Raw genomic sequence first — 22,475 nt, 5'->3', positions numbered from 1 at the left:
ATATATATATATATATTTTTTTTTTTTTTTTTCTTTTCTTTTTTTTTCTCACTATTATTTGCAGTGTTTAGCCTACTTTTTCCCTTCAATGTGGTGGAGTCAAAAGTAGGCTACAATAGTTGTCTTTTAAATGTGGAGTGAAAGTCATGAATATAAAAATAATAACACAAATAAGAAATAATTAAAGTAGGCTACAGAGTAGGCCTACAGATACTCAAAAATGTACCTAGTAGGCCTTTACTCAATATGAACCTACTAGCCTACTCCACCACCGGAATAGAGTTGCAGATTTCGATAGGGTAACAATTCCGGTGTAGCAGCCTTAGACGGCGACACCGTTATGTGTCCCTCGATAGGCTGCTACACCGGAGTTTTTACCCTATCGAACTATGCCACCGCACAATAATAAATCCGAAAGTGGGTGTTGGACTGGAGTCTCGTCTCCTCACCGTCGTCATTCTGGTCATCACCAGTGTTGCCATGTCTGCTTATTATAAGCGATTTGGGGACTTTGTAAACTCGCTTGTACATATAGTTATTCTTTTCCCCAATATGTAGCCTAGTAGGGCTGTCACAATTATTACATAATCGTAAATGACAATTATTTGCCATAATCGCGATTATTTTTCATAATCGTCATAATCGTTTCCATGTTGAAAAATGTTTATATTTTAAAAAAAAGTCAAAATGAATGGAAATAGCAGATCTACAAGCTCACACTCACAACGCATCACATCGCGCCGCGTTGTGAGCTTGTAGATCGGCTATTTCCACTATCAATGTTTTTTTTTAAGTAGTAAGTTGTCAAATAGGTCAGTAATTTCTTTGTATTTATAGGTTATGTGTCATATCTACCATGGCAACTTCAAAGCCTAAAGGCCAAACAGAAATGTCATTGTCAACGACAAAAATACAATTAAATCGTTAATCGCAATTATTTGAATGACAATTAATCGTCAGGCAAAATGTCCAACCAATACGTTTTTGTTTTTTAAATAGCCAATTTTGCATATAGGTTTATAAAGTGCTTAGTGCTCATATGGCCAATTAGTTGCTTCCTTTGGGCTTGTTTTCATAGACCTGGCTGGTTGCTTGTTTTTCACACGCAGAATCTCAAACCTGGCAACAGTGATCACCATCGACATCCTTGGCTGGCAGCTGGGATGAGGCTGGCAAGCGTAGAACCACTGGGATCCTTACGAATACATCTGAGGACGAAATAAAAAATAACATATATCTATATCTATATATAAAACTACATTATATCCATTTATGTATCATTGTTGATCAGCCGTCATCACAACGCGCAGCTGGGCAGCTCGATCGAGCAAACATTAATCTATCTCTAGAGGAGAGGAGGAGAGGGAGATATTATTATTATTATTATTAGAGAAATTTAAGCGTCGCCAAAATGATGGAAGAAATAGACAGGTTCCAAGTGCCGAGCAGCGCCGTCCAGGAGGAGACCGAGGCTGAGCAGTCTGAGACGCAGCCGCTCGTAAGTATTATGTTGTTTAATATTTAATTATAGACATGATGATGAATCAGTGCTTCTTTGGGCCTTATTTTGTCAGGAAAACGACCCTGTTGTCGCCCCCCCACCCCCCCCCCCCAAAAAAAAACACGATAGGCTACAATATCATTGTGATTGCGTTAAACGAGGCCTATTTGCTATTTGATGATTCTACACTGGCCATGGGTTTAAAAACATAGAATAAGATATTATGCCTATGCCCGCGACCGACACGCATCATAAGCAGAACAAATGGTGGTTAGCCAGGTAGCCTATCAAACATGCTTTTTCAATAAAGACTAATTAATGTATCGCTATTGATCTTCTTTGGTTGATAGGGAAGGTAGCCTATATAGGCTGTTTAATGTGTATTTATTTAGTATTTCTATCCGGGTATGTGGGATGCTGGGGATGGTTGGGATCTGCTGCGTAGTGAAGCCCCAGCATCATCTGTCATGTCTGGGTGAAAACAAGCCAGCATCCTCCTCTGCTCTGTGCTGGAATATGTAGCCTACTCACATTTGGTAATAAAAGGTAGGCAATAGGGGTCATAAACATGTCCTTACACCAGGGGTCTTCAACGTTTTCAGGCCAAGGACCCCTTAGTTGAGAGAGAGATGAAGCAGGGACTCCCACAACATGTTCATAGAGTATATCGTTTCATTGTTTGACAGCACATCAGTGTACTGTACAGTATGTTGGATTCATGTCAATTCAAGTCAAGTGTTTTCAGATATTTAACCACTTGAACCGTCAATACTTCTCCCCTCTACACCAAACCTCTTTGCTGAGGCGTTGTGAGCTTGTAGATCTGCTATTTTTGCCTAAAGTTATCAGAATCTAGTTAAGAAGAATCTGGCTAATCTGGCTTTTATTATTTTCTTTCTATCACACAAAGATTTGGAGGACCCCCTTTAGTGACTCTGAGGACCCCCTAGGGGTCCCGGACCCCCTGTTGAAGACCCTTGCTGTACACAATTTATTTTATTATTTATATTTTTTATATAACATTATTACGTACAGACTATATGACACTGATTTGTGACACTATATATGGCATGTTAGGAGTCTGCCTGTACAGTGGTTCTTTTTTATTTTCAAGGACCCCCATTGAGTCCATTAATTTGGTTCCATTCGTATACTCTCAGAGTCAGACAGGTAACGGTCCATTTGGACCACCTTCAAGGAACACTGAAGGTCCCTCAAACCACTTTGAGAAGCACAGCACTGGTAGTTTAGATTTAGGGCTATACTGTAGCTCTGTCTCTGGTAATATAGGCCTATTATGTAATGATATGTCCATGGCAAAAATAGATTCATTTACAAATAATGTCCACCACAAGCCTGGCATGGTGCCTCAATACCACAATGTAGAAATACTCTGTTACAAAGTCCTGTATTACAAATGTACTTAAAGTAGCCTGTGTAAGTAAATGTATCGCATTTTACGGACAATGTCCCATTTCACATGTTTCAAAAGTATATAAAAAAAGCAGTTTGCAGAAAAAGCAATACAATTACTATACCAGGGGTCTTCAACATTGTTCAGGACCCCTTATAGCTGAGAGACAGATGAAGCAGGGACCCCCACTACCCTACATATTGTATACAATTGTGTTGCAGATGAAACATTTTCTTATATTTTACAGACTTGACTGTGTTGTGATAAATGCATGTGTTGTGTTTATTTCAGACAATTAACCACCCCCTAAACCAGTCAGTAAACGTGACCTTTGGCTCTGTACTTGGTTTGTTCCTTTTCCCCGCTACACCAAATCTCTTTGCCGAAAATAGCCGACCTATAAGTTGCTACTTTCGACAACGTTCCCCATAGAATATAGGGATGCTATTGTGTCAAAGAGGTTAATGTAAACCTGTAGTGACTCGGAGGGCTTTCTAAGGGTTCCGGACCCCCTGTTGAAGACCCCTTGTGCTATAGAGCAAAGTTTATGCAGATTTAGTATCACAGTAGTTTTTGGATTGTTTGCCTATATACATTCTCTTCTGTTCAGATCATATAACAAGCCTGCAGGTTATTATGAAGTATAATTTTCATAATATAATATAATATAATATAATATAATATAATATAATATAATAATAGCCCAGGCTCGGATTAAATGATCAATTTAATGATTCGTGAAATGATTCATTTTTTTTATTCAATCTAATGCCCGTTCCCGCTTGTCTGGACGATTTTCCGCCTGTCTGATTTTCTGGCTGTCTGTCTGTCTGTCGAACAAGGCCTGACCACACAGCCTGTCACCAGGCTGGCCTTGGACTTTTCTTGTGGAACTATCAGAAACCGGAACGCTCACCCCAACACACACTCGCACCCATTTCTTTCCGCGGACCGCTCGCCCAAAAAATAAATGTCCCCCACTTCTTTTCACCTCTGGGTTGGCGATAGGGCCTTTCTGTGTGGAGTTTGCATGTTCCTAGGTTAGATACCTTCACAAAAACATGCAGTAATCCTGTTCTCTATACTGCCTCCTCCCCCTGGCCAGCCGGGGCTCCTGATGGAGGGGAAAGGAACTGGTTGGAATAACGTGTTCCTTCCACTCGCTATTATGTCCAAACCGGGGAAATCCCCACTGTCAGATGAAAAGAAACAACTTGGATTCCTCATGCATAGGAGGAAGCATGAGGTCAGTCCGTTGTCTCCCCCAGGCACGGCAGAGCAGAGCCCAGGATTACACAGGCAATTGGCACTGGGTGAGAATGGGTTACAAAATCGTGGGAAAAACCTGGGACGTGACGATGAAGATGATTCTGAGTCTCTTTTCTGAGCATTTCATGACTCTTGAATTATTATACACATTAGTCACTTTTTTATGCGCTTTCTTCTGCTTCTATATGCTCTTATTCTCTAGTCTATCTGTCTTTTAACTGCATTGATGCACATTTAAGAATTTCACCCATGTTACCCATATGATGAGGCAATACAGTTTGATTCTGATTCTGTCTGTCTGTGCGTGCAACACGTTCTCAGGACCCAGCTTCGTCCACGGCCGAATCTGCCTCAGACTCGGACCCCAGGGAGGGAGAGCCCGTCACCATGAACTACAAGCCCTCGCCCCTGCAGATGAAGATAGGTACGTGAGAATGAGATCGCTCCTTGAATAGTCTTTATGAATACACTGTGGCCTAACTGTGTTGTAGTGGTTTTACATTTCAAGGAACCCCCAATGTGGGGAAATCTCGCTATTTCTACGTCCCATCATTTTGACTAAGGGTTAGGTTAGCTACTCACCCGCGTAACGGTTACTGAGATTAGGGTTAGGGTTTGGTTTAGGTTTTGGCATAGAGGTTAATATTCACCCAGGTCGGCAGGTTAGCTACTCACCCACGTCCGCAGGTTAGCTACTCACCCACGTCCGCAGGTTAGCTTTTCACCAGTTTCACATTCACCCGCGTCGAAAGAATGAACCGTCAAACAGATGTCACAATATCGACAAGTGGGAACTAATGTCCCGTTGGCCGTCTAAACGGAGGGTTCATCTGATATTTTATTTTGCAATTGTATCTAGAGATCGTTGTTGTCTAAACAAGGTCTTAAAAACATTCGATAGCAAAAGCAGCAGATCTACAAACTCAAAATGCATCGCACCACGTTTCGAGCGTGTGTATCCGCTTATGCCAAGTACTCCATCATGGCAGTACCTTTGTAATCTGCGGTGAGCATGTGACTCTGACACCATGGCTAGGGCTGTCACAATTATTACATAATCGTCTAATCGCGATTATTTGACATAATCGCGATTATTTTTCATAATCGTCATAATCGTTTCCATGTTGAAAAAATGTTCATATATTTTTTTTTACGTAAAAAATTAGTGGAAATAGCAGATCTACAAGCTCACAACGTGTCGCATCGCGACGCGTTGTGAGCTTGTAGATCGGCTATTTCCACTATCAAAGTTATTTTTTAAGTAGTAACTTGTCAAATATGTCAGTAATTTCTTTGTATATTTAGGTAATGTGTAATATCTACCATGTACAACTTCAAAGCCTAAAAGCCAAACAGAAATGTAATTATCAACGACAAAAACACAATTAAATCGTTAATCGCCTATTATTTGAGTGACAATTAATTGTCATGTAAAATGTCATATCGTGACAGCCCTAACCATGGCAGAATCAAGACACAAACCTGTAACCTTCTGCTCACTAGGCATTCACTCTATCCACTGACCTATGATTGCCCAAATATGTTCAAATATGTTTGTCAACTCAAGGACCCACAAATTGATACCAATTTGGCTTCCAGACCCCCATCTGACAAGATGTAGTGCCAGGTGGGGCATAAGAAAGATGTATATTTAAAACAAAACAAAACAAGAAAGTGTTCAACATATGTGTCCCAGCGCAGCTGATGGCTAGTCATTGCATTTTTGCTCATTTTCATTTTTTCATTTCATTTGAAAGCTGGGGATCATAGCTACAACATGATATATTGGTTGTGGAGATTGACACAACAGTTTTGAAGATATGGCTTATAGAACGATGCCATGCTGAAATACTACTTTTGAGATATTCAAGTTCTAAATAAATGTCTAACCTGCAAATGACCTGACGATCTCTCACATTAATTAAAAAAAGTCTTATTTACATGCAGAGTTAAGCTCTGGCGTTTAAGTGAAATGTAGGCTAGATATTTTGAGATGCATTTGTGGCTTTTTTCATAAAAAAAAAAAAAAAAAAAGTCATATTAGCAGTAGTGAAAAACCCTGCCTTCCGAAATGACTGCCCCTCAGTCATGCTGAGTCACATATGTCAAGATTACTCAAGATGTTGGGGACACCTAGGACAAGTCTTGAACTTGTGGTCTTCTGCCAACCTAATATAAATGAGCTGGCTGCCATCAGTCAGTTTTCACCTGATGCAGAGATGTCAAGCGCCCAGGAAAAAGGGGCACATCCGGCACATCTCAAGAGGATTTGAACGTATCGCGTCAGACAAGATCAGGACGCAGTTCTGCAAGAATCGTCTTCAGTACCACGGACAGCGACAGAAGTGACTTCTTTCATTGTCGTTTTGTTCCTTTTACAGCTGCACTTTGTGTTATTCAAACCCTTCGTTAACCACATGTAGGGCTGTCACGATATGACATTTTACATGACGATTAATTGTCACTCAAATAATTGGCGATTAACAATTTAATTGTGTTTTTGTCATTGATAATTAAATTTCTGTTTGGCTTTTAGGCTTTGAAGTTGCACATGGCAGATATGACACAAAACCTAAATACACGAAGAAATTACTGACATATTTGACAACTTACTACTTAAAAAATAACATTGATAGTGGAAATAGCCGATCTACAAGCTCACAACGCGTCGCGATGCGACGCGTTGTGAGATTGTAGATCTGCTATTTCCACTATTTCTGAAATTTTTCAACATTCACGATTATGACGATTATGACAAAATAATTGCGATAATGTCAAATAATCACGATTATACGATTATGTAATAATTGTGACAGCCCTAACCACATGAAACCTATACCGTCCCTGTAACGAAGGCTCTCATGTCATACAGGCAGTTGACAGGTTGCCATAGTCACTTTGAATGTGGAATCCCCATATATGGAGATACCAGACGACTACCCACCGAGAGGAGAGGAGACGGAGATGCCAGCAGGAGCTCTGCGCCGACACGACTCCTATATAGTCTATAATCACAATCCTCTCTCATGGAGAGAACCCATAGCCTTCCGGAACGAGTCAGGATGTCTGGCCTTACAACCCAGACATCTCTGCGCTATACAGGGATCCTCAGATCCATTGATCCATTATCCATAAGCATTAGGGTCGACATCTCGGTTAACCCATTTAGAACGGGTACACATTTTGTGTTTCATTATTTTATGCTTTAACTATTGAAAAATAGCAGATATACAAGCTCACAGCGCGGCACCGAGTGCCGCGCTGCGAGCTTGTAGATCTGCTATTTTTTTTAAATTGTGAAAATTATATTTTTGACCCGATTCTATAAGTGTCTTTTGAATCCTTCTAAGATTTTTTGAAAAACCTAAGTTTCTATGTCAGCAATCTGGCCAGCCATCGTCAAAGAAAAGGTCCTTTTCACTTAACTGGAGCTCAGTTAGTCTGTTCTTGAGAGACTACTATGTCAGTGGTTCTCAAACCTTTTCATGTGAAGGACCCCCAAAATGATATTTATTTGGCCACGGACCCCCATCTCAAAATATCTAGTTCCAGGGACCACCCAGAAGCAAAATTTGAGTTACAAACGTTCGCTTTGAAAATACATATATTCAAAGATTTGCACACATTTTCACGACTTTATCAAAAATAGCAGATCTACAAGCTTGCAGCGCGGCACTCAGTGCCGCGCTGTGAGCTTGTATATCTGCTATTTTTCACTGGTTAAAGCATTCAATAATTTTAGGCCTAAATGGGTTTCTTACCGGAAACCACTGCGGCGGGTCCTAATCCTGGACAACCAGTCCCTTTGAGTAGTATTTATTTGTCCCTATTACTGTCTTCTCGCAACGCGACATCTCGTGACCTTGTAGATCTGCTATTTTTGGCAGAGAGATTTGGGCCGGCTAAAGAGCCCTGGGTGACTCCTATTCAACAAAGTAGGGTTTAACTTGTTAATCAATGGTATTTCAAATAGCTCAAATTTCAATTATTTGAAAAGTTCAAATAACTGGATTTAGCACACACACCGCGCGCACACACACACACACACACACACACACACACACACACACACACACACACACACACACACACACACACACACACACAGTTTATACCAGTAAGGCTCCCTAATCGGGAGATAAGCGACCGTAGGTCACTTATCTCCACAAATAGGGCAAAAATGTGTTTTGCCAAAATCTTCCTGATCCATGTTGATGACATGAGTGTAGACATACTGTGTAGTGATTTCCGTGATTTTAGGGCAAAATCTGTAGGAGCAGTGTCCAAAAATGTGTTTTTAAAAATCGGCCTGGAGGTGGCGCTATATGGGAGAGATTCATGTTGATGGGATGAGTGTAGACATACTGTGTACCGATTTGCGTGATTTTAGGGCAAAAATTGTAGGAGCAGTGTCCAAAAATGTGTTTTGCAAGAATCGGCCTCATGGTGGCGCTAGAAGAGGGCCATGTGAGAAATGAGGGGTGGGGTCTCCGCGCCGGCAAGGCGGACGAATAGGTACCGGCCCCGGCTGTCCCGGTCGCTCCTAGCCGGAGTTACGGCATTTTATGTGAGCTGCAGTGTAGGGGGTCCTCCACTGGGGGCGCCACCACTTTTGCATCCGTTCTGGAGCACCAGGAGTCGGTGGTCCCCGGGAATTCCCCGTGAGCAGCCCTGCGTTGCAGAAAACCATTTATCATGGGAACCTTCAATGCATGTACGGTCAGAGAAGATGGGAGGTTGGAGGAACTCACACACTGTGTGGAGAGCAGAGGAGTGGAGATCCTAGGTGTCCAGGAACACAGAAGGGTGCACGAGGACATTAACATCAAATACCACAGGGTTGAGAGTTACACCTTTGTCACCTCCTCGGCATGGCGGAACGAAGCTCAGGCAGCAACCGGAGGTGTGGGGCTACTGTTGAGCCCTAGAGCACGCAAGGCGCTCCGGAAAACCCACCCCTTTTCAGAGCGGATCCTCATTGCAGAGTTTGGCGGCAACCCAGTAACAACCATCATGGCAGTGTATTCACCCACCAACGTGTCGTCAGCCGAGGATGCAGAGAAGTTTTACCGGGACCTAGCAACGGCAGTTCGTAGCGTCCCTGCTCACAACTTTCTTGCTATTCTGGGTGACTTTAATGCCAGACTCGGACAAAAGGACGCCCCCTATACATTCCACGAGGACACAAACCGGAATGGAACATACCTTGCTGCCCTACTCCTGGAGCAAGAACTACTGGCTGCAAACACCATGTTCAGGAAAAGAACAGGCAAAAGATGGACCTTCCAGGACCGACCTACTGGTATGAGGCGTCAATTAGACTACATACTCGTGAGGAGGAAATGGAGGAATTCCGTCCTGAACGCGGAACCCTACAACACCTTCAACTCTGTGGGTTCGGACCACCGGGTGGTATCCATGAGAGTGCGGCTGAGCCTTAGGGTCCCAAAACCGACCCCTAGGGTACGCTATGACTGGAGGGCATTCTCCGCAAACCAAGAACTGCAAGCCCGATATGCAGCAGAGTTCAGGGACCACGTTCACATCCAAGAGGTGAAGGAGGATCCAAGCGCAGGATACATCAAGGTCATGGAAGCACACGTCGCAGCAACAGCGAGGTGTGTACCGGTGGTGCAGAAGACCAGAGGCCCTGCAAGATCGAAGCACCCGGATGTCATATCAGCACGTCAGAAAGTAGAGGAAGCACACCGTGTATCTGATCAAGACCCGTCCGCAGAACAACGCGAGAAATTGAAAGAGGCCAAGCGACGTCTCTTCGCGGAATATGATAAAATCAAGGGAGAGGAGCTGATGCAAAAAGTCCACAGAGTGGAAGCTGCTCATGGGGAATACCAGTACAGCGAGTCATGGAAGGTGATCAATGAGATGTGTGGAAGGAAAAGACCTAAAGAGGGACAGGTGGCAGGAAACAGCCCAGAAGAGAGAGTGAACACCTGGTTCACTCACTTCAGGAACCTCCTCGGCACACACCAGACAGTGGAAGGTGCTGAGATGGACGTACCTGTAGTCCTGGGTGATCTCAACATTGATGATGGCCCTTTTACATCACGGGAGTTTGCCGAGGCAAAAGCCTCCCTTAGGCAAGGGAAAAGTGCTGGACCTGACGGCATCCCCCCCGAGGTAATCAAGCACTGCAATCTTGATGACTTCATCTTGGAGATCTGTAACCAGGCACTAGTGGAGAACATCATGCCAGAAATATGGTCTCTCTCCCACATCATCCCGGTACCAAAATCCGGAGATCTCTCAAAACCGGACAATTACCGTGGTATCAGCCTGACCTGTATCATTGCGAAAACGTTCAACCGCATGATACTCAACAGGTTAAGGAGCGCAATTGATCCCCACCTCAGAGAAAACCAAAACGGATTCCGAGAGGGGAGAACCACCTTAGCCCAGATCCTTGCGTTGAGGAGGATCATTGAAGAGGTAAAGAGGAACAATCTATCTGCGGTGCTATGCTTCATCGATTTCAGGAAGGCCTTCGACTCTGTCCACAGAGGAATGATGATGAAGATACTCAAGGCCTACGATGTTCCTCCAAACCTGCTCCGAGCCATTGGGACCATGTACACAGGAACGAGAGCCCAGGTGACAACGCCGGACGGTAGCAGCGAAGAGTTCAACATCCAAACCGGAGTGCTGCAGGGAGACACCCTAGCCCCCTTCCTTTTTATAGTTGTGTTGGACTATGCTCTGAGACAAGCTATGAGAGGAAAGGAGCAGGAGCTCGGCTTCACCATTACACCCAGAAGGTCTACGAGACACCCTGCCCAAACCCTCACAGACCTGGACTACGCCGATGACATCTGCCTGCTATCTGACCACGTAAGGCATGCACAAGAGCTCTTGACCAGAGTGGAGTTGGAGTGTGCTAAAGTTGGCCTCAGGCTAAATGCAAAGAAGACCGAGGTCATAGCCTACAACATCCCCCAAGAACATCTGCCCCTAACAACAACAGAAGGTACTGCACTAAAGGAGGTCACTGACTTCAAGTACCTGGGCGCATGGGTCGGCTCCACTGAAAAGGACCTTAAAGTGAGGAAAGCACTCTCCTGGAGAGCTCTTAACGGCATGACCAGTGTGTGGAAATCCAACCTCCCCAGACACATCAAGATCAGTTTCTTCTCTGCAACCGTGGAGTCCGTTCTCCTATATGGCTGTGAATGCTGGACACTAACGCAAGCCCTACAGAAGTCCCTGGACGGGTGCTACACCAGAATGTTAAGGGTGGTGCTGAACATCAACCAGGACGAGCACATTACCAACAAGCGTCTGTACGGGGAACTGCCAAGTGTATCAGAGAAGATAACAGTCAGGAGGATGAGACTAGCTGGACACTGCCATCGACACCAAGAACTCCCAGTCAAAAGGCTTGTACTGTGGGAACCAGCACACGGGAAGCGATCAAGGGGACGTCCCACACCTACCTACGTGGACGTACTAAAGAAAGATGCTGGAGCAGAAAGCACAAACGAGCTGTCCAGATGTATGGAGAACCGAGATGACTGGAAACGACGATGGAGGGCTCGTCTGAGGACGACGTAGAGAGCCCCGTTGGGGTGGTCATTTGGTCAGTTTAGCACATTTGGTCATTTTTTACATCTGGGGGTCCCCCAGGGACCTGGGGGTCCCTGGAGCTACGGGGGTCCTTGGAGGTTGTAGTTTGGCAGGTAAGGAGTGTGTGTGCAAAATGTGGCATGGATCGGGGCAACGGTTGCGGAGATATGAGCAGGGCAAGAGTGTGACGTGTGAGGTGTGACAGACAGACTGACGGACTTACACTTTGTGCAGGGTTTGATAGTAAATGCGACCTACGGTCGCAATTACCATGACCACCATGGTGTGCGCGCGTGTCTGTGTGTGCACGTGCGTGCGTTCGTTCGTGCGTGTGCATTTTAGCGTCTCAATTATTTGATTATTTCAAGGCTTGCCCCCCTCCCTTCTACCCAGAGACAGACAGTGGATTGATGCTTCCTTAGTGTCCATCAGCTTTAAAACCAGATTAAACGTAATTCCTTTTTCCATCCAGATGAGGCCACTTCCCTCTGCTATCATGCTCACTACTTCCTCCCATGGAGAAGTCTAAAGGTCACTGTCCTGGTCAGCAGCAGTGAAAAGTAACTCGAGTATATTTACTCTACAAATAACTAGCAGATAATCAGGGCATTGAAATCTGTCTTTTGAACGGCTCTTTGAAATGGGATGGGATGAAAAAAAAATGTATAAGGGGGAGTCAATTCTTTACTTAAGTAAAAGTATCAATATTTCAATGTAGAAATACTGTTACAAGTAAAAGTAAAAAAAAAAAAAAACTATTGGTATCAAAACGTACTTAAAATACCAATAGTAGAAAGTAGTCATTATGCAGAATGTCCCAATGAATAAAATGTAGAAAATAATTTGAAAATAGCAGATCTACAAGCTCAATGCGACGCATTGTGAGTGTATTTTGTACTTTGTGTGATTTGTAATTATAATCAAAATCTACAAAGTAACTATAGTAACTAAAATGAGTCTTTTTGAACGTCTCTTTTTGAACGGCTCTTTGAAAGGAACAGATCCTTGAGATCCGGCTCACTTCAAATAGCCATAAATCCCATCTCTAATCCCTGTTTCTGGTCAGGCTGAATTAAATACTACAATGCATTTCCTTTTGGGAAACTGTAGACTGTCTGATGTTTATGTTTGATAACGTCACAACTTAACAAATTATGTAAGAAATAACATGTTAACCGCTATAACCCTGGAGTCCCCTATCTTTGTGCAAATTCAAAGAAATTGTCAATGTTTGTCAGAATGTTTAAGTTAAAAAAGGGGATTTATGCACTGAAGGAAGCATGAGCTCAGTCCGTGGCCCTCCCCAGGCGTGGCAGAGGGAGAGCAGAGCCCAGGATTACAGTTGAGGCAATTGGCACTGGGTGAAAAAGGAGAAGAAGGGATATAGTGGTTAATGGAAATAGCTAATTTCTTCACTCTTGATTCTGTTCATTTCATAGACTAAAACTATGACAAAAAATGTGTGTGAAGTGACTACCTGTTTGTGCGTGCCTGCGTGTATTTCACAGCTAGTACACCAGACATTGTTGCGGTTGATGAAGAGTCCAGAGAAGCAAGTGGCTGTATTGCAGCTTTGACGCTAGAGGCCTAGAGGAAGCTTTCATGACCACTACCACTTCTACATAACATCCCAGAGCTGGGCTATAGTGCAGATTATTTGTTTTTTATATCTGGCAGCCTGGTTGTTAGAGGGTTTCCAAACTTGGGATGCCCAAAAAGGAGGAAAAATGTATTTTGCTTTCTCTGCTATAATTGACAGCCACCACCCGACGCTGTTACTACCCATAGAGTACTGAGTGACATGCTTATTGTAAAGATACTAGAGGTTCGCGGACCTTCGGGCCGCTCACATCTAGAGTCCACGCCCGCTTCTTTACTAAAAAACTTTTTTTTTTTAAATAAAAGTTTTTTGAAAAAAAAAAGTAAAGTAAAAAAAAATAAAAAATAAAAAAAATAAAAAAAAATAAACTATTGTGGCGGAACTATTGTGCCGCAGCGCACGTTTCCGGTCGGACATATTTGACCGCCGGACGCACTTCCGGTTAAGAACTCCGTGTGCCACGTGATCAGTCCTAGCCAATTGGACTGCTTTGGGTCGTCTGTATGTCGAATGCACCGTTCTGTCAGTTTCAAATTGTAGATAGAGAGATACAGTATGCCATGATTTTTTGAATGTAACCAATTATACTTGTGTCCTTGTTTGCTTTCCTTTGTGTGGACATACATAAATGGTTAAAATGTGTGTGTGTGTGTGTGTGTGTGTGTGTGTGTGTGTGTGTGTGTGTGTGTGTGTGTGTGTGTGTGTGTGTGCATGTGCAGAGAAACAGAGAGAAATAGCCAGAAAAGGCTCGTTGAAGAACACCAACACGGTGGGCAGTCCTGTGAACCAACAACCCAAGAAGAACAACGTCATGGCCAGAACACGGTAACAACCTGCATGTTGCCCTTTAGTTCACTGCTGCCCAAACATGTCCTTGACTTGTCATGGACCCCTATGGCCACAGCCCACGGACCCCCATTTCAATTTACCATTTACAATGTAGGCATTTAGCAGACGCTCATAATCCAGAGCCATTTACAGTAAGCAAGGTAAAACATGAGGTGATTTCATCAAATGCATATACCGGTACATAGCAATCTAGTAGGGGTGTAACGATACATTTTAACAGCGATACGATACGTATCACGATACATGGTTGACGATACGATACATGGACGATATTGGTTCATTCATGGCGATACGATACGATTCGATTCAATGATTAAAAATCGATACAGTTACTATTTAGCAATGAAATGGAATCTGTGTGAAACGTGTCAATAGTGTATGTTTTAAGGGAAAAATATATTATGGATATAAATAAGTAAACATGACATGTGACATGAACACAGATATTACACACATTTTAGAGTAGCTATATGGGATGGAAAAGTAATTAGACCCCTCTTTTTCATTTTCCTTCTTAAAATTGCTAAATACCATGCACAAATACAGGTACTTAGTTTCTAAACAATCAATTAATTGCACTGCAAAACGATTCGATACTGATTATCTGCATTTTAAATGATACCGATACGATACAAAGCCAAAACGGTACGACATATGCTTTTGCATAACGATATAGTAGATCATTGCAAATTAAAATCGATTTTTCGATTCAGTTGTAAAGCTTGAATATATATTAACACATCTACTGCCTTTTAATCTGAAGGGATGCTTGGTGCCTTGGTGCCGTGCCGCTTTCTCCGTAGGCCGTCGCTATTATTTTGAAGGGCCGGAAGGGGGTTGTTTTTGTTTTTTTGGATTATCACTTGACGGCAACGATTACGTCATCTAGTCACATGACAGTGTGGGTCCAGAAGAGAAACATGGCTGCGCCCAGCCGAGTGAATTTTGTACAGTAATCAGCTCACCATTTGGCTCAAAATGTCTCTTTTGAGTAAACCAGTAAGACTCCCTAATCGGGAGATAAGCGACCGTCAGGTCGCAGCGTGATTTTAGGGCAAAATGTGTAGGAGCAGTGTCCAAAAATGTGGTTGAAAAAAATCGGCCTGATGGTGGCGCTGAGTGTAGACATAGTGTGTACCGATTTGTGTGATTTTAGGGCAAAATCTGTAGGAGCAGTGTCCAAAAATGTGTTTTAAAAAATCGGCCTGAAGGTGGCGCTATATGGGACAGATCCATGTTGATGACATGAGTGTAGACATACTGTGTACCGATTTGAGTGATTTTAGGGCAAAAATTGTAGGAGCAGTGTCCAAAAATGTGTTTTGCAAGAATCCGCCACATGGTGGCGCTAGAAGAGGGCCATGTGAGAATGAGGGGTGGGGTCTCCGCGCCGCCGAGGCGGACGAATAGGTACCGGCCCCGGCTCTCCCGGTCGTTCCTAGCCCGAGTTACGGCATTTTATGTGCGCTGCAGTGGCAGGGGGTCCTCCACTGGGGGCGCCACCACTTTTGCATCCGTTCTGGAGCACCAGGAGTCGGTGGGGGTCCCTGGAGCTCTGGGGGTCCTTGGAGGTTGTAGTTTGGCAGGCAAGGAGTGTGTGTGCAAAATCTGGCATGGATCGGGGCAACGGTTGCGGAGATATGAGCAGGGCAAAAGTGTGACATGTGACGTGTGACAGACAGACTGACGGACTGACTGACGGACTCACAGTTTGTGGAGGTTTTGATAGTAACTGCGACCTGACGGTCGCAATGAAGTCTCTTTATGGGCCTCTCAATGGATTTACTATGGCGGAGCTTCACTTCGCGTGCACGCCCAACGTGCGTTTTAAACAAATCGCGGACATTACCGATGCGGGCGGGATCGGAGCGACGTACTGTAAGTAATTATACTTTTACAGTAAATACAGTAAGATTGACAGTCCTCACCGTCAACGGCGCCATGATTTTAACCCTTTCAATGACGGTGAGGATTGTCAACGGCAGCAGAACTGTTAAAAAAAAAAAAAAAACACAACAACAACAACAACATAAAACTATAGAAGGTATACAAATGAACCTGGCATCTGTCTACATACTGTAACATGTAAACAATTACTTCTACTCTGAATTCCGGACTTTTACTTGTAACAGTATTTCTACATTGCAGTATTGATACTGTTACTTAACTCAGTTAGCGCCGGGCGACTTTTAGATCGACTATATCACTATGGAGTTCCCTGCCGAGCGACTTTGGGCGACTTTTATATAAAAGCATTGTTTAAGCTTTTAATTTGGGTTAATAGACGGAGCGAAATGCTTAGCTTACCTTCGGATGGTATCCACACGTAAACCGTGAAAAAAAAAGGATACGATTATGACGTCACCTTTAAACCATAGCTTCCTGTTTACGTAGGCCTCTGCTAGCCGCTAGGCTCAATGCAAACCATCCGACCCTCACGCAGCTTCACTAGGTCGGATTTTGATTCGGAAACCTTCTGTGTGGCATCTGTATACGTTCCGGTGCCCATACCGATGGTGGTTTTAGACGATCAAGCACGAATTGAACAGTATTGAGCTCAGATGGCGGCCCGCGGGTCTTCCATTCAATGTCAATGGGGAGCGATGTCATCGTCCCATCCTTGGATGTTGTGAACCTTGGTTTTAACATGGGTTTACATGGGGGCTTGCACACAGTCTATGGTCAATGGCTCGCTCTAGTGGTCATTGCGTGGTATGGTATGTCAACGTTGCTTGGTAAATTGATGTGATTAAGATGATTAAATATAGCTATTTCCTGGCGTTATAAGCGCACATTCATATTTAAATTTGGCTGGCAATGTAAGACATGTGAGTACTTTTCCACCATCGCAGTAAACCTTGTATTGTATGTGTGTCTCTCTCTCTCTCTCTCTCTCTCTCTCTCTCTCTCTCTCTCTAGCCTGGTCGTGCCCAACAAAGGTTATTCCTCCTTAGACCAGAGTCCAGATGAGAAGCCTCTCGTGGCCCTAGACACAGACAGGTAAGCGCACACAGACACACACACACACACACACACACACACACACACACACACACACACACACACACACACACACACACACACACAACAAACATACACACACACACGCACGCACTCACACATGCTAGAGTTGATTTTATCGACTAAAACAATGGCACCAACATTTCGTCGACTACCTTTTTTCACTGCCTAAAACTAAGCTATGATGACTAAAACTAAATATACTGACAACTTTGTCAACAAATAAAAACTAGACTAAAATGGAAGGACAAGTGGAGAGTACAACTAAAAGACAAGTCATTTTATGTTTGGTTGCGCTCTGAAAATATTTTCAGCGTGCAACCAAATATAAAATCATGCATAACGAGTCATCAAGGCCCTCCAAAAACTAGACGAAAACTAAATAAATGCATATTCAAAAGACCATGACTAAAAACGTTGCTGTCAAAATCAACACTGACACACAGTTCTTCTCCGTTTGTCTGGTTGTCCAAGACAATCTCACTCACCAAGAGTCCTATCGTGACTCCCCACTGAAGCCCATATTTACATTACTTTACTTTTCTGATTTTCGGACTTTTCTCCATTTATACAGTACCAGTGTTGTTTTTGACAGCAAATGTTGTTTTAGTCATAGTCCTTTGAATAAAATGTCATAATTTAGTCACCTGAAAAGTTTTAGTTTTAGTCAAACTTTAGTCGACTAAATATCATACGATTTTATGGCGACTAAATCTACAGTTGATTAGTCAACTAAAATGTATTTTGGCAGGCCTTGATGGCATCGTAATGACTGATTTCACACTTGGTTGTGGGCTGAAAATGGCAGATCTGCTATTTTCAGCATGCAAAACCCGAGAGCAACCAAACATAAAATTATTCTCTTCAGCACTAGTCCCTCTCTAACGTTTTAGTCTAGTTTTTATTTTGTTGACGGAATTGTCAATATCTTTAGTCTTAGTTTTAGTCCTCACAGATTAGTTTTTATTTAGTTTTCGTCAGTGAAAAAAAACCCGCAGTCGACAAACATTTTTCCTCATAGTTTTAGTCGACAAAATCAACACTGATTTATACATTACATGCTTTTGGATATGTTGAATGAAGTGGCGTTGTGTGTGTGTTTGCGCTTTGCTTTCCAGTGACGACGACTTCGACATGACTTCGTCCAGATACTCGTCGTCAGGATACTCCTCGGCCGAGGTGAGATGTGTGTGAGGGAGCGGGTACAGAAGCTATGCATTCTAGGTAACGGCACTCCAAGGAGCACTTCGCCCCCCATTTCTATCCAATGCAATCCACTTTATTTCATAGAGAGACATTTACAACAGTGTTTTATATCAGTAAACAGATATACAGGGTTCCCACGGTCATGACATTCCTGGAAATATTTTGAAATTAGAAAAACATTAAGGGTCCTGGAAGGATGAAATATGCATTGTCTTTGGTTATTGATTTTGTTAATACCTCTGAAATGACAAATTAAACACTGGCCAAATTGTCAAATATTAGAGGCAGAAATTGTGAAAATAGCCGATCTACATGCTCACAACGCCTCGTGTTGCGAGGCGTTGCGAGGCGTTGTGAGCATGTAGATCGGCTATTTTCACAATAAAACCGTGTTATACAAAATTCCTCAACTCCTCGTCAGGGTGGGGGTCCCCAGTTCAAATATAATTATTTCGGGGGCCACGGCCTGAAAAGGTTGAGAACCACTGGCATACACTACCTGTCTTTAGGCATTGCGCACTGGAGTAAGCGACTCGTTATTGAGCTGAATTATTGTTATATAGTCCTGGAAATCAGGTTAAATATTCCGGAAAAGTTTTGGAAAAGTTTTGGAAATGAATTGGTAAAGATGTGTGGGAACCCTGGATATAAAATACTAAGAGTAAAACAATAAACAGGGGGAAAACACATGGAGGGTGCAACACACAGACACACATAGTACATGACATGTCCGAATCATCGAGCGCCAAGGAGTACAAGTGAGTTTTCAAACGAGATAATTGTTTCACAGTTTGGGCGCTACAGCAGAAAATGCCTTCAGCCTTGTTTGTGGGGCCGGAAGAAATGACGGTAGACCTCAAAAACCTTACCTCTTCTCCAAACCTCTTTGCCGAAAATAGACGATGTACAAGCTCACAAGCCTCATGCTTGTAGAACGGCTATTTTTTTGACTAATGTTCCCCTCAGGATTCTAGGGTTCAAGTCGTTACTGTAAAACAAAAGAGAGTTTGAATCACATAACGATTTGTGTCTGAGGACCCCTTATTATCTGAACAGAGATTTACCTTCATAACCAAACCCAAAACCAAAACAAATACCACGTTGTTGCTCACGCGCAGGTGCCCATGCAGCATTGAATATTTCAATAATATTCAATTATGGCCCAGACGTATTATGCATAATCGCGTCAGTGCTGGAATCTTAATTCGACTATCAAAACGCTGACTAATAACTAGATTACCATGATCTCATTATGCTGCTTTGATTAATGATGCATTCATGTGGATTACCACTGTCTGTCTTATTGGCTTGTTTCTCAGTCGCCCAGCGCGCTGGTTCTCAATGTAGGGTCTGGGGACCCCCAGGGGTCCTTGAGGGGGTACCACAGGGTCCCCCTCCTATTGGTAGTTGGAAACCAAATGGACCCACTAGCGTACAAATGGAATGGGTCTGTTTTGTGCCAGGGACCCCCAGAAGAGAATATTTGTGATTTTTATATTAATGTTCAAAAATAGCACGTATTTTTGTGAACCACTGTTCTAAATCCTACCGGTTTTCTGATGTAGCTAAAATAGAAAATAACAGATGCTTTCCTTGTGTTAATGGGTGAAATTAACCCGTAATGGTCCATGTGGTTCCATTTGGTACACTCCCCAGAGTTACCGGGGACCCCACTTTTAACACTTTTTTTGTTATCAATTAAATCTCTTTGAAGGTCCGCGATGCCATGGTCTCCATAGACTTCCATGTAATTCATGCACGGATCATGCACTCCCATGCCTAGATCATGCACCACGTGTCTGCACGCTGTTCACAGCTTTCAAACAAAAAATCACACTCGTGTGAACTGAGCGGTGGTGTGTGTGTGTGTGTGTGTGTGTGTGTGTGTGTGTGTGTGTGTGTGTGTGTGTGTGTGTGTGTGTGTGTGTGTGTGTGTGCAACAGCGCCCCTCCCTTAACATGTGTGGTCAGAAAAGGTTACTGCAGGCTACGGACACGGAGACAGACAGACAGACATACAGACATACAGACATACAGACAGACCCACACACACGGCCACGTATAGGAGCGTTGTGACCACCGCTCAAAAATACGCTTGGAAATCCGTTCAGGCATTCATGAGATATCAGCCATTATGTTTTTACATTATGTAAACAAACATGGCTGCCATGTTTGAAAGATGGGGTTGGTATGGGGGTTAAACATGCAATTTTGGGATCGCGATCATACATTTTTTGAGGTCCAAAAAAACGAAATAAAAAAAAAACTCGGGAAACACGGGGTTGGCACAGGGGGGTACCTATACAAACTCGGGAAACTCGGGATTGGCACCAAACAGGTTAAGACTAGTGCCTTCAACGTGTCCGTCTGTCCGTCCGTCTCTCTCCAGCAAATCAACCAGGACCTGAACATCCAGCTGTTGAAGGACGGCTACCGATTGGACGAGATCCCCGACGACGAAGACCTCGACCTCATCCCGCCCAAGTCCGTCAACCCCACCTGCATGTGCTGCCAGGCTACCGCCTCCACCACCTGTCAAATACAGTAGCCCCGCCCCCCTCTCCCTCCCTCCCCCCCCCCTCCCTCCCTCCCCCAACACTAGGGATGGGACGATATGAAAATGTCATATCACGATTATTGTGACCAAAGAAATCGCGATTTACAATATTATCGCGTTAATCAAAATCCATTATCCTGGGGCGGAACATTTGCCAAAAAATAGGCGATCCACAAGCTCACAACGCGTCGCAATGCTATTTTTTGGCAAAGACATTTAATAGAGAGTGAAAAAAAGACTGTATCAAGTACGTATATTAATTGGTAAAAGTACCTTTTACCAATTATAGAGGGTTTAAACGAATATGCAGCCGCGCAAATAAAAGGTGAATTGATCCCAGTGGATGATGGAGTACGATATCGCGATAAATTAAATCTGTGTGTTTTTTTTTATCACGATAAACGACAATATCGCTTATCCTCCCATCCCTACCCAACACACGACTTAACCCCGCCTCCCCTCCAGCCCCTCATCTGCCGTTAGCCAACGGTAGCGACACAGAAGCATTGTTAGAATATTATTATTGTTACGACAAATTAACACATTTACTGACGTACTACGATGGCGATAAATAATGATGGCGAGGGAGATTAAAGCTAAGTGATATTTGTTTAGGTTAAAGTAAAGCTCTGTATTCTGATAGCAATCATTGCTATTGAGTGTTTGTTCAGAAACAAGGGTCTCCCCGGCTCTTTGGTAAAGTGCTTTTTCTATATACCAGTTTTATACAATAAAGAGACAGGATTCAAGTGAAATTGGAAGTGATGGCTCAAAGAAATGAGCAGACAACATTTTGAATTGGAACAGAACAATGTTTAAACTGATAAATGAGTACTTCTGATTGGCTGAAATGGGCACCCCACATTAAATCATAATTGTTTACTATCAGAACCGTCACATCTTGACTGTATCTGTCCGTATGGGTAACGCTTGTCCTTTTTGTTGATTGACTGCTAAGCTCTGACATCACGCTCTGACCTCACTGTGATGTCATGGGAGCCAAATCCCTTTTATGTCCATATATGGAGATATGGAGATCCCTGTGATGCCAGGGGAACCAAATCCCTTTTATGCCCATATATGGAAATCTCTGATGTCATCAATATTAAGCCCATATCTGTAAATTCCAATATATAATCACTGTGATGTGAGGGGAACCAAATCCCCTTTATTGCCATATATGGAGATCCCTGTGATGCCAGGGGAGCCAAATCCCTTTGGCCAGGTGGCCAAGACATGGCGCGACCTAGGAATGAGAAGACAAAATTGGAAATGGAAGGCTATACAAATTAAGGTGATAAATGAGTACTCTCTCCTGCATGATTGGCTAGCATTTTGTCACCTACACCTGAAAATGTATTTTCTGTTTAGAACTGGAGAGACAGGGAGACCCCCTGTTACTGAACAGACACCCTATAGCAATGATCTGAATATAGATAGCCAGTATAAAGAATAAAATAAAGTAAGAAATGTTTTGT

General features: G+C 43.2%; 1 protein-coding gene across 2 annotated transcripts; it reads left to right on the top strand.

The window, feature by feature from the left end:
• Positions 1 to 1,411: 1,411 nt before the first annotated feature.
• On the top strand, positions 1,412 to 20,988 carry fam219ab (family with sequence similarity 219 member Ab; the record flags this gene model as incomplete). 2 transcript variants are annotated; one of them, XM_080738944.1, is made up of 6 exons in its annotated part: positions 1,412 to 1,438; positions 4,506 to 4,608; positions 14,085 to 14,190; positions 17,134 to 17,214; positions 18,354 to 18,414; positions 20,833 to 20,988. In XM_080738944.1, the coding sequence occupies 6 exons, from the start codon at positions 1,412 to 1,414 to the stop codon at positions 20,986 to 20,988; spliced, it is 534 nt and encodes a 177-aa protein (XP_080595070.1). The 2 variants fall into 2 exon arrangements, with proteins under 2 accessions (XP_080595070.1, XP_080595069.1); XM_080738943.1 differs by having other exon boundaries at positions 1,412 to 1,498; positions 20,830 to 20,988.
• Between the last annotated feature and the right edge of the window lie 1,487 nt (positions 20,989 to 22,475).

This window comes from Nannobrachium achirus, assembly GCF_963921795.1.
Source record: "Nannobrachium achirus genome assembly, chromosome: 12".
Taxonomy (NCBI): Eukaryota; Metazoa; Chordata; class Actinopteri; order Myctophiformes; family Myctophidae; genus Nannobrachium; species Nannobrachium achirus.
Note: the sequence above shows the minus strand (reverse complement) of the source record. Positions and strands in the feature narration are given on the sequence as shown.